Below are 14962 nucleotides of genomic sequence, written 5' to 3'. Positions count from 1 at the left end.
TCATTTACTTGCACAATACTGCCACAAAGTGGAATACCGCATACCATTTTCGAAATATTTTCTTTTACATATTTCTTAGTTGAGTGGTCTACTGAAATAAATCAACCAATGTGTTTTGTTTTTTTTAGCCAAGTACCCACTAAAGTATTTTTGGATGTAAAAATAATACTTCAGAGTGTCGTGTCTGATTTAAAACATTTTGTAACGACATTTTTTCTCCAAATGGCGGATGGCGTGAAATCTCATTTATGTCACTAACGACAGCGAGCGTCCGTATAAAACTAAACAAAATAATGTTTTGAAAAGGCAGACACAATTGAGCAATACGTTTCTTCATGTTCCAATCAGCTAGCTCTTAATTTGAAAAGAAAGCATTCAATTAGGTTTACGGATACCCGGAGAAAGAAAAGTTGACGTAACCACTTCTTAAATGTATTGCAATGGTCTTGTATATGCGGGTTTTTTGTTTTTTTGTTTGTTTTTTTGTTGGTTTTTTGCTTTGCTTGTAACTTCAATGAAGTATTTGATCTTTGTAAGGACTTCCTCCCGCGTTGTGCCTAATGAAGTGTCCGTTGATTGTACTTGGAGGGAAGGAGCCGAGTGCTGCCATCTAGCGTCCAGTTTGCTTATAGTCAAACTGCTTTTTTTTTTTCCTTCTTTGAATGTATTAAAAAGCTGAAATCTTGCGCATGTACCAGCAGGAAAAGCTACAGCGGTGTCAGGTTGTGCCGCCCGTTCCAAAGAAATAAACCCAATGCAACAAAAAGCTCAACAAATTCCTTCATTCAATCTCAAAGACATATTTTTTTTAAGAGTCCAAACGCTCAAAAACCCCAGGTCTTTTTTCCCCTCGTCAATTTTTTTTAATTCTAAGTGTTTGGCTAAAGGAAGTACTAAAAAGGCGTTGGTGACGGGAACAGTACACTTTTTGTTTCAAATAAAGAGCAAATTAATTGGAACATAAGGCAATTTATGCACTCCATCCCATTTTTTTAAATCAATCCAGTCTTTAATATACTGTCTATATATATATACTGTCTATATATATATATATATATATATATATATATATATATATATATATATATATATATATTAGACTGTTAAATTGTGACCGTTGCTAGCATTAGTGATTAAAGTTGCTCTATAAAATACGCCTAGGGACGCCACTCCATATGTATTTCAAGTCTTTTTTTTTGTTTGTCCCCATTCCAAATTGCTTTGCACTTAGAGGGATACCTTTCTGAAAGAAAAAAAAAAACGATTTTCCATTGGCTGATGGTACTTAGCTGGATTTACACAATGTATAAAACCAAATTCATGCGGTGCGGCCCAAAGGAAAGCAAGGGGGCGTGGCCTCGTGAGACTTCATCTAATGATGTAGAAAGCAGCTTCCTGCTGGGCTTCCTCTATGAGGACTTGAAGCGCACTTTAAGGCTCTCTTGGAGATTTCCGCACATTAAGTAAGTATTCGGATGCAAATTTCTCATTTATATATTTACACTGTATATATTTATTTATTTACTACTCGCTTAGGACAGATGCTTTTCTCTGCAATTTGCTGATTCTTCAACATTTATAGTATGCTTCCCTACACATTGATACGTCCATTTTGCGGCAATACGTCGGGGTTTCGAATGCAATCGCTTAAGTAAACGTGATGTTATATCGGTAATTAAAATATTAGGGCTAGTAAATAAAGGTCTGTTGACTTGATTATGAACAAGTGTTCTAATGATTTAGTGAGCGGTGTCCACGAGACCTCATGCTGGGCCAAAAGGCATCAAAGTTGACATTCTGCTATCAGCAAGGGAAAAGCAGACATTTCCTCAAGGACTCGTCAGTCAAAATTTGCCCTTTAAAGGAAAGTCAACGCAAAGTTCTATAGATAGCCTCCCGCTAATGACGGGGCGTTTTGAGGGACTTTTTGCTCTTGACAAACTCCGATTTGGGCTCTGCACACATTTCTCATAAAAGAACACTATTTAACCTCATGTGTATTTACTCTTTACAAATTCACGATTGCATTTTTTTTTCTGAGGGACCTACCAGAAGTTTGCAGAAAAACTCACCTAGTCGCAGTTTCTGTGCTCTTTTGGAAATGCCCTCTTGTTGAAAAACGTCGCCAAAGTCCTGTCAAAAGAGGAATCGGTGTCAAGGAAGTATGGCATTCTTGCTATTTCGAACATTTTGTCAGCGATGAGCTGAGTTTAGCCCGGGTTGAGAGCGGAGAGTTTTCAAACTTAAGTCCTTTTTTTAAGTCGCATCAAGAAATAAAGCATTATGTTTAAAACAAGGTGCGTATGAAATTATAATCCAATGTTTTTGGGTGATCTTCCCAGGTCACAATGAGGAGAAGGGAAGCAACCCTTTACAAGCAGCAATCCACACCTTGCCTTGGGAGAGGTCAGTGCCTATTATCCATTCACCCTGCAGGCTGTCCACGGTGTCTTTTTATAACGTTGTTGTCCGTCGACGCACAGTTTACGAGGTGGCTAACACTCAAACTATAAGTGAGTGTAATCGCCTTGTTGTGATTGCAAAAAGGAAAAGAAATATGAGCAGTTGTTACAATTTGATTGCGGACGTCACATTGTCTATGCTGTGTAGTCGCCGTTAACAGCGTGTAGCCAAAAACGTCGTTATGTCGTTACTTGAGTTGTCATGCACATTATTAACTTTTAGGAGAGGATATTTGCACACAAATGGTGCAGCAACACATGTAGACAGAAGACATAATATTTACTGGCATATATTATTCCTGAACACAAATGGCTCTACAACACATGTTGACAGAAGACATAATATTTAGCGGCATATATTATTTTCAAGCAAAAATGGTGAGCAACACATGTACACAAAAGACATAATATTACTGGCATGTATTATTTTTGAACAAAAACGGGGCAGCAGCACAAGTAGACAGAAGACCTAATACTTACTGGAGAAAAGAAGTGGAAAAAACGTCTTTCAAAAGTCGCTCTTAGCGTGACTGAATGTTGACGACGTTTGTAAATAAACAAACAAATGACAGCAACGATAAATGGATATAGTACTTATAGTAGCGGGCTTATACGAAGCCATGTGTTGTACCGCCCCCGGCGGCCATAGCGCATAGACCAGAAGGAGCGCAATTCGGATGTCGTCATAGTTTCGTCAGTCAGGCGGGAGCCTCCTCGGCCTTGGCCCCGGTTGTGACATCGCTACCTGATTTAGCCGCCCCCTGTTGCCATGACGCCCGCAACGTCCTAAAATAGAGACGTGGGGATGGACACTCCGCCCGCCCCAGGAACCCGTAAACAGCCTGGCCTCAAAGTCCAGGGAGGAGAAAGATAGCGAGCAGTCCAGAAGCCGTCAGCTCCAGGAAGCCAGCTGGACATTTCCGCAAGTGCTCAGAGATAAGCACATGAGCCTTGAAGCAGGAGAAGCAGAAAACATGGCCCAAACCAGCGCAGAAGGTAGGAAACAAAGCTCCAAACTTTTGACCGGGAATGGAAGAAACCAACAACTGAATTTAACCGTTATCAATTGAAGTTATCCATTAGAATCAGTATCATAATTTATCTACCTTAAACACCACTAGTGATAAAATGTGATCAGTAGGAACAGCAACTGAGTCATTTAAAACCGGGAGGTTTTAAAACACCAGCAGTGTTGAAAAATGATCAGTAGGAACAGCAACGATGTCAACTCAGTAATTTACGTATATATAACCATAAACGCATCCAATGTTAAAAAGTGATCAGTAGGAACAGGCAACTGCGTCAACTCAAGACATTTACGTCAATTAAACTGTTGAGTCTATTCAAAATCATTGGATGGCTTTCGTCAGTCTATATAGGCTAGCTGGATGCTGCTGATGCCGCTAGCATCTTGCTAGGTTGCTAGCCGCTAACGTTGGCACCGCTGCTAATCACTGACAACAGACCAAAATGCAATATCGGTAAAATCAAGCATTTTTCAGCAGCCTTAGCATCATTAGCTAATACAGTATATACAATATTAGCTAATATCGATTTCCAGATGTTATTTGGGAAGGTTTGTTTCGATGTTAGAAAGAGGGTAAAACGCGAGCAATTTTTAAACGAGGTAATAATCAAAGAAGGCTCTTTTCACTCCGAGTCGCATTTTCAGCAGGCAATGAAGAAATAGTCGATTCATTTTAGAGAATAACATTCACAAGCCAGCTTTTTCAAATACATGGGCTGTATGTCAGTGGGTCAGGTTTCGCGTTTCCAGAGTTGTAGGTCAAGGTCGAGCGAGGGATTGCTCAGCTGTTGCTTTGGCGGCAGGCACACAGGAGCCGCCGACGGACGCCTGCGGATCCTGACGGGCAGAGCGCCAGGGTGGCGGCCAGCGTGGCAGCCAGCGTGGCGGCACGTGTCAAGATAAAGTTTCGTGTTTTGCCACGGCTGAATGACGGACCGCAGTCCGGGTCTCTTGAGCTAACTCTGCCGTTAGGTTAGGGTCCATCGAGTGGATGCATTACGCAGGCCCAGCCACTGCTGTAGCTTCTATTCTATGCACCTGATAATGCAGTTCTCCCTAAATATAAAAAACACTTTTAAAATAGGCCATTCATTGAAGGTGCTTCTTATAATCCGATGCGCCTAATAGTGCAGAAAATATGGCAGCCAGTTAGTGATTTTTTTTCCCTCTTCTTAAGATAGTACTTTCCACAAATCATCTTTATTCATCATTTCTGATTGTCTATTTATAATGTTTGTTTGCCCTCTCTGATTGTCTTACTGATGTTGCCTTTGGCGCAGCTCCATCTAGCGGTTGCATAACACAGTCACGGCTGTAGCTTCTATTCTATGCACTTCATAATGTGCTGTGCCTTATATATGAAAACACTTTTGAAATAGGCTATTGATTGAAGGTGCCAGACCCAGAAGACCAGCAGCAGTATTTTAAAACCTAGTCAACAATCGGCATAAAAACTGGAGAGTCACTTCTCGTTACTTGAAAATACCAAAAGACGGTAGCGGGAAATTGCGCTGTACCACCATAAGACCAAAACAGGAAGTTCCCTACGTTGCATTTGTTAGAGCAAGGTCCCAAGGAGGGTTCACTGGCCCTGTTTGTTTACCACGTGCGGAACTTGTGGAGTACACAAAGGCCAGCGACACCCAAGTCTTGACAGGACATATTTACCGGAGTTGGATTTCAAAACATATCTTGTCCTCAAGTAGGAGATGCCATCCACTGCTGGCTGGACTTCACATGACAAGCGTAGTTATTTCTACACCGGTGGACACCAGATTTCTACTGCATCTTTGCAAGATTTTAGAGACTTTTAAGAAACTACACAAATGGTGTTCATTGGGAAATCTCCACTAAGTAAAGAAATATAGAAAAATGGGGGGGTCAAAAAGCTTATAATATAAATCCTTATAATATGTTGTATGTCACCAAATATCTAACAGGAGGTACAGTAAGTTTCAAAAGCAAGCCACAGTTTTGAGGCCACCTGATAGAGGTGAGAGGAAGACCCAAACAGCCATTGTTTTGGGAGCAGGCCGATAATTGTGATTGACCCTGAGTTCACGAGACCCGGAATGAGCTTCAATTTGCCGAGTGAGCAATAGATCCTTGTTCCTTGTTAAATCTTCCTGATTGTATCCGTATTATTGGATAGCGACTAGTTCCACAGTTTTCTTTTCAAGGAAATGAAAGCATACTCCCCGAAACGTTCGCAGAGATGCCGCGGCTCTTCCCAAAAATGTCCATGAGCGAGGTGGACGAGAAGGTGCGTCTGCTGGCCGAAAAGGTCTATGCCTCGGCCTTGAAGGAGGAGGACACCAAGGACGCCATGGCCCTGTTCGCCGTGCCCGAAGACTGCCCGATCGGTCTACGGGAGGACCGGGAGCGCAACCTCCAGAAAGAGCTGGCCGAGCAGCAGTCCAAGGAGACGGTCAAACGGTACGAGGACACCACTGATGGCGGGCGGCCGGCTTCTCTCTTACGCCTTCTTCCATGTGTCGCTAGGAAGAAGAACTTCATGATGAAGCGTTCCCAGTCGCTGTCCCTGCAGATTCCCGCCGCCGACTGGAACCTACTGGCCCATTCGCCCGTGCTCTCTCCGAGCACGCCCGAGCCGGTTTTTTCAGAGAGCTTCCCCGACTTCCAGAGGGTGACGATCAGCGGCGACTACTGCGCCGGGGTAAACGTCTGGCGTAGCCAACGACCTTCATGGTGACGTCCTTCTGCAGCTGTTACAGGCTGGCAAAGGCCAGAGCCTTTTTTAGATTCCCCAATGTGATGCAAAAATCATGCGGTTCTTCCAGGTCACCGTCGAGGATTATGAACAGGCGGCCAAGAGCCTCCTGAGAGCTTTGTTCATCAGGGAAAAGTACTCCCGACTGGCTTACCACCGTTATCCTAGGACCGTGGCCCGCTTCCTCCGAAGCACGGAGGGAGAAAAGTGGCGAGTGGAAGACGAGGTCTTGCCGGGTGGGAAAATGTTGTTTTTTTACCCTTATCTTGGGATTATGTACAGCGAAATCCTCCTAGTCGCATTGATAGGATAAATGTACGGTACATAAATTATCCCATATTTATTCATCGGTATAAACTTGAAAGAGAAAGCCGTCTGTGACAGAAGCAAGCAAGATGAAAGGAGGCATCGTGACCTGACTACGGAACAGAACGGTCTACGGATGGCCGTTATGTTCTTGAAAAAGGAAAGCAGCAATTGTATGAACTGAGAACTGATAGCGCGCACACACACACCACTATCGAGCGATGGTTGTCGCGTTGCCGCCATGTCCGCCCCTGAACCTTTAGGGTGGCGACCTTTGTAACTAAGGGCTACTCAGATCAATAATAATAGGACTCGGCGGGATGTGTTCCAGGGCGGTAGGAAAATGTCATTGTGAACACATCTCTGTCTGTTCGCGCGAGCAAAAATAATCTAAAGTCTCCTGTCTTCCTTCCTTGTGTGTTGTTTATTAAACGTTCTAGGATGACTGACCCTGATTCGCATATTTTTACTGCTCCTTCTCTGGACTGTAGACATCTGGCCGTTCCCCCGTGAGGATGAGGATCCGTACTCCACGGAGGGCATCCCCGAGAACTTGGAGTACGTGCTGCAGATGAAGGACGGCATCGTTCATGTTTACAACAACGCGGAGGCCCTAAAGCAGCAGCAGCCTCGCACGCTCCCTTACCCGGACTTGGAGACCTTTGCTATAGACCTGAGCCACGTCCTTGCCATGATCGCTGATGGCCCCACGTAAGGTCAACGACAAAAAAAAAAGGCTGAATTCGATGTCTTCTCGAGCTTCTTTTCTGCAGTCTGAATATCTTGTTGAAGCCGACTCCAATGTATTGCAGGAAGACATACTGCCACAGGAGACTGAACTTTTTGTCCTCTAAATTTTACCTTCACGAAATGCTGAACGAGATGGCGGAGCTAAAGGAGCTGAAGAGCGTCCCGCACAGAGACTTCTACAACGTCAGAAAGGTCGGTGGACGTTTCACGGACTAACCCTGATCCGAGCTACATTCCGGCACTCGGCACACTAAAACCGGCTTGCTCATTGACGCAAAAAGGTGGACACGCACATACACGCCGCCGCCTGCATGAACCAGAAGCACCTGCTGAAGTTTATCAAGACCACGTACCAGACAGAGAAAAGCCGCGCGGTCTTGGAGAAGGGCGGTCAGAGGTATACCCTGGAGCAGGTCTTCAAAAGCCTCCACATGGACCCCTACGACCTCACCGTGGATTCGCTGGACGTGCATGCTGTAAGGACAAACGCGGCAAAACGCTCAACGCGGCCGATGTAAATTGGATATCTTTCATCCTCGCAGGGGAGACAAACATTTCATCGTTTTGACAAATTCAACTCCAAGTACAACCCGGTTGGAGCCAGCGAACTGCGAGAGATTTACCTGAAGTCCGACAACTACATCGAGGGGGAGTACTTTGCGCGGCTCATCAAGGTGGGTCAACTTTTATCCAAAGTGGTCTGGACCTCCGTTTCCGTTCCAACAGGAGGGTTCGGCTTTGCGTTCCGTTTCTATGGTGGCGACCTAACCGACATCAAGTCAAGTCATAATACCGCCGTGAAACTTCTTTGCAGGTCAAAGATATATAGCAATCATCATAAACTGAAGACCACCTTGTACTAGAAGGTCAAACAACAGCATTTATCAAAGAGTTAGAGACTTTAATATAAACAAACAGATGTTAAACGATGAACTTACCAAAAAATATTCCAGGAAGTGGCCAAGGACCTGGAGGAGAGCAAGTACCAACACGCCGAGCCCCGCCTGTCGATTTACGGACGCTCCGCCGGCGAATGGGAGGGCCTCGCCGCCTGGTTCATTCAGCACAAAGTCCATTCTCCCAACATGAGATGGATGATCCAGGTCCCTCGGATCTAGTGAGTGGTCCAGCTAGGTCCAAACGACATCTCCGGATGCGCGTCCATATGAGGCTACTCTTTCTCGCAGCGACATTTTCAGGTCGAAGAAGTTGATAGCCAACTTCGCCAAGATGCTGGAGAACATCTTCATCCCCATCTTTGAGGCCACGGTCAACCCGCAAAAGCATCCGGCGCTTCACGTTTTTCTAAAATACGTAAATACCATACAAGCCGGCGAATGTTTATTTCTCCCGTGACGTGGCTCTTCATCGGATCTTCATCTGGCTCCGCAGGTGACGGGATTCGACAGCGTGGACGACGAGTCCAAACACAGTGACCATCTGTTCTCCTATAAAAGTCCGAAGCCCGAGTCGTGGACGGCGGACGATAACCCGCCGTATACCTACTACCTCTTCTACATGTACGCCAACATCATGGTGCTCAACAACCTGCGAAAGTGAGTTCTGTCCTGTCGTTGGGTAGAAATGGGGGAAGGCCTGATGGATAGACTTAGGGCTTGTATTTGGAATCACTCAGTTGGTCTACAGATTCGTCACATTTTGATTTTACCACCAAAGGGAACGCGGGTTGAACACCTTCCAGTTCCGTCCCCACTGTGGCGAAGCCGGCTCCATCACTCACTTGGTGTCCGCCTTCCTGACGGCCGACAACATCTCCCACGGCCTCAACCTGAAGAAGGTGAGGCCAAGAGGTTTTTTTTCTTACTCTCTGTAAACTTCTCAAGACAAAAGCTTGTGAAGACAGCTAAGAGAAAAGACTTCTCAGAAGACCGCTACCTGGAGCATCAATGGGGTTAAGCGCAGACTCAAGGGAAACCTCAATGTCGTTTTTGGATAGAAGGTCTTGGGCCAATAATATTCTGCAGGATTAACACATTTGAGACCTCCTGATCACAAAGTACTGTAGGTTCTTCTCAACTATACTACGCTTGGATTTTAGGATATGTTCTAAGACTCAAAACTAAGACTCACAAGACTACTACTACATAATTTATGTCCCTGTTTTGGAATTTAGAAAAAAAAAAAACCTTACGTGAGACCTTGGACTGAAAACAACAGACTCCTGACCACGGTATAGCTAGCGCTCTCAAGTAAATTTGCAAATTGAACCTGACAGCTAAAATGAAGTATGAGGAACTCTCACCTACCTAAAACCAGGTTTTGAGGACCTTGCACTACATGCTTTCAGACCTTCTTTTAGAGACCTTGCACTCGGCATAAAAGACTCAAGCGGCCATGATAGAGGCGCTCATGTCTTCTCGGCCAGACTTCTTGGATTCCTTGATTTTGGCGAGCCGGTCCTTATGCGGTACCTCTCCCGTCCACCAGAGTCCCGTGCTGCAGTACCTGTACTACTTAGCCCAGGTCCCCATCGCCATGTCACCACTGAGCAACAACAGCCTGTTCTTGCAGTACTCCAAAAACCCGCTGCGGGAGTTTCTCCAGAAGGGCCTGTGCGTGTCGCTGTCCACCGACGACCCCATGCAGTTTCACTACACCAAGGTCAGAAGCCGGGGCGGATCCGGAGGCGGTCGGCGGAGGGGGGACCGGGACGCGACTGAAACGCAGTCCAAACGTTGACAGGAAGCGCTGATGGAGGAGTACGCCATCGCGGCGCAGCTCTGGAAACTCAGCACCTGCGACTTGTGCGAGATCGCCAGAAACAGCGTGCTGCAAAGCGGACTGTCCCACCAGGTGAGCAGAAAAACATCCCCGGGAATTTGGGATAACCTTAGATTATTATATCCAAACCCGCGGAAAAAAGGTTCAAGAAGATCTGGAGAGTCTACTATTTTCCTCGTGGTTCCTTGGTTGATTCCAAACCTGCCTTGGAGATTATAGTTTCTGATGTTGCTGGACCTGACGTTTTGGGGTCCATTTTCCGTGGTCTTTGAAAGATTACCTCTTGCTTGAGACGTTGTTTTGACTGCTACCAAATTTCAAATATGTACCTTTCATCCAGTTATTAGGTCTATACATCCATCTGTCCGTCCATGCAGCAATTAGTCATATCCATCCGCCCATGATCAGTTAATAGTCATATCTATCCAACCATCATCCAGTTATTATTCATATCCATCCATCCATTTGTTAGTTCTAGCCGTCCGTCCATCCATGCAGTAATTTCATATCCATCCACCCACGATCCAGTTATTAGTCACATCTATCCGACCATCCATCAAGTTATTAATCATACCCATCCATCCATCATCCAGTTCCTAGTCATATCCATCCATCCAGTTATTAGTTCATGCTGCCCGTTCATCCATCCATGCAGCAATTAGTCATCTCCATCTACCCACGATCCAGTTATTAGTCATATCCATCCCACCATCCATCAAGTTATTAATTATACACATCCATCCATGATCCAGTTATAAGTCATATCCATGCATCCATCCGTCTGTCCATCCAGAAGAAAGCCCCCCGACTTTTGTGCCAGGGTTCGGTCACCGAAACCATGAAAGTCAGCGGCGCTTTTTATGCTACGTAGAAGCCGATCCAAACTACCGCGGCCTCCTTTTGACTTCCAGGAGAAGAAACACTTCCTGGGCTCCAACTACCTGCAGGACGGCCCCGAGGGCAACGACATCGGCCGCACAAACGTGGCGCAGATCCGCATGGCGTACCGCCACGAGACACTCTGCAACGAACTCAGCTTTCTAGTGGACGCCGTCAAAGCCGAGGCGGCGCTTCCGCCGCTCGCTGAATGACGGTCAACATTTGCACCTTTTTGTTTGAATCCGTCTTTCCATGGAGGTGGCTTGGTGACATTTTTTACAGAAGCTTTGTTTCACTTTTTTTATTAGCTACTTCAGTCATTTGTTCAATTAATTTTTTTCTTTGTATTCGTTCATAAATCACCACACGACAACATTAAGGTCGCCAAAGTGCCTGATTTCAATGAAAAAATCCAACCCCAAACTAGTGCAAAATTGCGCCTTTATTAAAGATAACGCCACGTATGTTTTCACCTCAATCCAGCCATATTAAGACCCATTAAAACCCAACATATGGTCAAAGCGTTATCTTACGACACGTCACATCAGAAGTTTTACATAAATGACTTTTAAAAGTACATTGCCTCACATTAACAGAATTAAAAGGATATAACTCTGAAGATCAATCTCTTTATTATACTTCTCTATGAATCAAAGTGCATCGCAAGCTTTTCTATCATTCCTCGAGATTAAGAGGCCACCTATTGGCCAATTCATGTATCTACACTTACAGAACTAAATGTTATTTGAAATTTATATATATATATATATATATATATGTGTGTGTGTGTGTAGTGCAAATGTCACGGCGGTCAGCATGAAATTGGGTAAAAATAAACATTTACAATCCTTTATATTGTATTTATAACGCAATAAAGCAAGAAATCCACACATATACATTTCCTAATTGGGATAGTTGCAGCAATATAGGCTGCTAATGTACAGTATCTACTATATTCAAGTGATTAGGAAAGTTGAAAAGGGTTCAGATAAATGACTGACGTTGACAGTTATGAATGAATAAAGGCTCAGCAACAAAAGTACAGTACTTCATGTGCAGATTCCACATAAAACTTCAAAGTAAAGGTCATTCATTTTTCACGAGATCGTTCTTATTTCTTTCCTATTGATAATCACACGTTCCAGCTACACCGCCTATTTTTTAAACCTTTTTAATGACAAAGAAAAAAATGCGTCGCAGTGTACAAAATCAGACGCGCATCCTTTTTGTGTGTTGGATGTGTGCCTTTTAGGGGCGCGGCCTCGTGAGTCAGGCCGGCCGCTAAGTCTTTGTGTGAGGGCCCGTATGTCAGCGGTGGCCCACAGCAGCTTCTTGCGAGTTTTCATGACAGTAACTAAGCACGTTCTTTTTTTTTTTTTCCTCCACATCGCTCGAGCGCACTCTTAACTCAAATGGAGTCCCGAAAGGGAAAGCCATGAGATAAACTGGCAAGACAAGGTGTCAGCGGCGTGTGGCGCGGCGTTCGGTTTTACTTGCGGCGTCAAGGCCGATGCGGGTAGCCCGCCTCGTCGGCCAGGTTGAGGACGTAGCCCGCCATGTCGTTTTCGGTGGGGAAGTCGGACATGACCCACGACTCGTTGGCGGCGCTCACCTGCAGCCGGCACATGGGGCAGTTGCGGCTCCTGCGCGGACGCGCCGTTAGCGTCCGGCGCGCGTCCTCGCCGTTAGCGTCCGGCGCGCGTCCTCGCCGTTAGCGTCCGGCGCGCGTCCTCGCCGCCTAGCTCACCATTTGTCGATGCACCGCTGGCAGAAGCTGTGAGCGCACGGCAGGATCAGGTCGGCCTTGCCGTCCATGCAGATGCAGCACTCCTCCTCGTCCGTCAATTCTTTCACCCTGCGGGGGGAGGGGCAACAAGTCATTCCCGCAATTTCACAAACCATAAAATGAAGATAGATTTTCGATTACAAATGATTTCACGACATTAAAAAAAGGTTAGGCTTGAAAAATGAAATTACGGGGAAATGACTACATTTTAAAGGAAGTGACAAAATAAACAAAGCAAACATTTGAAAACAAGTCAAATATATCGCACATATTCATGTGTTTAATACTACAAAAGCGAAAAAAAATACAGTCAAATCTAAAATGAAAACAATATTTGAATAAAGTCCTTAGGCAATTTTGTGGCTACCTACCTGCCCATCCACATGCTGGCCTGACAGGCGTCGGGGGCCAGAGGCGGCGCGGGCGGCGCCTCGGCGCTCGCGGCGGCGGCGGCGCCGCCCTCGGCCGCCAGCACGTCCACGGCCTGGCTGGTCATGTCCCGGTACAGCTGGATGAACTGGTACAGGTTCATGATGCGCGAGGCCTCCACCGCGCCGCTGCTCTTGTTGATCTGCGGCCGAGTCGCGCCGTGACCCCACGGGAAGCGCGCCGAACGCTCGGCCGCCCTCACCTTGGTGCAGACGATCCTGACGGCCACCTTCCACAGGGCGCCGGCGTCCGAGCCCGGCTGGACCTCAAACAGCAGGTGCTTGTGCTGCCCCGCGGCTAGCTTAGCGGTCCTGCGCACAGCACCCGCGTCAACACTCTCGCGACTTTTTTTTTTATGACCGGGGGCGAGACGGGACACGAATTCCAACAAAATTGTAGCATTTGACAATATGAATGCAGACCACTTGTTTGCCTTGAGATGGTGCTAGTCTGTTGGTGACGAGTCCACAGCGAGAGAGACCTTTTTAGGATGTTTAAATTGCACGTTTCCAGTGATTTAGGAATCATTTAGAAGTCCACAGGAGCAATAATTATTATTCTGAGCATGTAGGTTTACTTAAGTTTAGTTTGGGTTCATGCGAAGTGCTTCCTGTGTGATGTCATCTCACAACCTGTTTTACTGTCTCCTAAATAGTCCATTGCACTGGTGGCCCTCCCTCAATGACTAAATCCCATGCCGTGTGAACTCTCGTGTAGCCGTAATCTCGCGAGACCTCGTCCTACAAGATCTTGTCGCATCCATACTTGATATAGAAAATGAATTCTGTTTATACAATTGCGCTTACAAGTCATTGAGCTCAGCCACCCTGGCCAAAAACTCCTCGTAGGTAAGGTAGCCGCTGTCCCGCACCACGCCGACGTGTTTGAGCAACTTCTCAGGGAGACGCGCCGCCTGACCCGAGATCTGCTGGCCCATCCCAGAGGCGGCAGCAAGTGACTCTAATGCAACAGCGCCACGGGCATTCACTTCTGCAGGCACTGGAAGACATTGTTAATCAGATATTATTATGACCAGTTATTTCTGGTTGACTATCATGAACTGGCCGATTTTGATTTTTTTCCCCCCGTGGAACCTGTCAGTTATTGACTGAAAAACAAACAAACAAAAAACCCCTACACATTTATTCAATTAAAATAAGGTCACAGATTACAAGCAATATTCTTTACATTTCCCTGCTTGGTAATGAGAAAATATTATTTCATGAGACCCTTAATTATCCATCTAATATGAGTACACATTTAAAAAATCTCATCACATTTACTCAATTGAAATGAGGTAACAGGTAATTGATAATAATAATAATAGTTTAATTGATAATATTGCCCCTCTCTTGAATTAAAACGTGCATTTTTATGTTAGTGTAAAACGAAAGTGAAACGATATTAAACTGATTGCGATCAGTTTGTTTTCAAGAGGGAACGTCAGTTTTGGTTTACGTTAAACATCATGACGACATGTCCAGTCGGCGCAACACAAATCGAGAAATATTCGTACGGATCACGTGCCAAAATCGGAAGCGTCATGGCATCGTTGCAACTCAAGTCAATTCAATTCAAGTTACTAGCATTTCAAAAATAGTCTTTTTTTGTTGGCGTCACCGACAAAAACACGGCTCGAACAGAAGACGAAAGCCTTACTTTCCCCATTGCTATGCAAATAATGTTTTCGGGAAAAGAAAAATTACGCGTTCAGTTATGACGTGAGAGAGATGAAAATAACTCACCTTAATATCAACGCTTCCGGTGACTAATGAGCAAAGTTGGCCACGGGAAGCTCCTGTTTTGGTTGTTGATATCAATCTGTCGCATATTGATGACGTCAAAACAAG

At 45.4% G+C, this 14962-nt stretch overlaps 2 protein-coding genes and 1 long non-coding RNA gene across 6 annotated transcripts in view; 1 reads left to right on the top strand and 2 right to left on the bottom strand.

Moving 5' to 3' along the window:
- The window catches only part of LOC148422958 (uncharacterized), a 24547-nt gene extending 15734 nt beyond the window's left edge, over positions 1 to 8813 (bottom strand). For both annotated transcript variants that reach the window (XR_015865842.1, XR_015865841.1), the window contains exons 1-3: positions 7900 to 8813; positions 7630 to 7750; positions 2073 to 2133 (exon numbers count right to left, since the gene is read on the bottom strand). This is a non-coding gene — a long non-coding RNA (uncharacterized LOC148422958). The remainder of the gene's footprint in view (positions 1 to 2072; positions 2134 to 7629; positions 7751 to 7899) is intronic.
- On the top strand, positions 1400 to 11748 carry ampd3b (adenosine monophosphate deaminase 3b). Of its 3 annotated transcripts, none has more exons than XM_088416557.1 (16): positions 1400 to 1463; positions 2343 to 2406; positions 5703 to 5925; positions 5992 to 6166; positions 6291 to 6456; positions 7018 to 7237; positions 7339 to 7468; positions 7558 to 7752; positions 7819 to 7950; positions 8230 to 8393; positions 8464 to 8590; positions 8669 to 8832; positions 8954 to 9074; positions 9809 to 9898; positions 9980 to 10090; positions 10930 to 11748. In XM_088416557.1, the coding sequence occupies exons 2-16, from the start codon at positions 2349 to 2351 to the stop codon at positions 11107 to 11109; spliced, it is 2256 nt and encodes a 751-aa protein (XP_088272683.1). In that variant the 5' UTR covers positions 1400 to 1463; positions 2343 to 2348; the 3' UTR covers positions 11110 to 11748. The 3 variants fall into 3 exon arrangements, with proteins under 3 accessions (XP_088272683.1, XP_088272682.1, XP_088272684.1); XM_088416556.1 differs by having other exon boundaries at positions 9725 to 9898; XM_088416558.1 differs by lacking the exons at positions 1400 to 1463; positions 2343 to 2406; positions 5703 to 5925 and having other exon boundaries at positions 6095 to 6198; positions 9725 to 9898.
- rnf141 (ring finger protein 141) lies at positions 11322 to 14962 on the bottom strand. The gene is made up of 6 exons (XM_088416560.1): positions 14858 to 14962; positions 13919 to 14111; positions 13315 to 13423; positions 13055 to 13254; positions 12645 to 12752; positions 11322 to 12540 (listed from the first exon to the last, which is right to left on the bottom strand). Exons 2-6 carry the CDS (start codon positions 14047 to 14049, stop codon positions 12399 to 12401), a joined length of 690 nt encoding a protein of 229 aa, XP_088272686.1. The 5' UTR covers positions 14050 to 14111; positions 14858 to 14962; the 3' UTR covers positions 11322 to 12398.

This window comes from Hippichthys cyanospilos, chromosome 6, assembly GCF_059441005.1.
Source record: "Hippichthys cyanospilos isolate Australia breed blue-spotted pipefish chromosome 6, RoL_Hcya_1.0, whole genome shotgun sequence".
In the NCBI taxonomy this organism is placed as follows: domain Eukaryota; kingdom Metazoa; phylum Chordata; class Actinopteri; order Syngnathiformes; family Syngnathidae; genus Hippichthys; species Hippichthys cyanospilos.
This window is presented reverse-complemented; position numbering and strand designations above follow the sequence as displayed.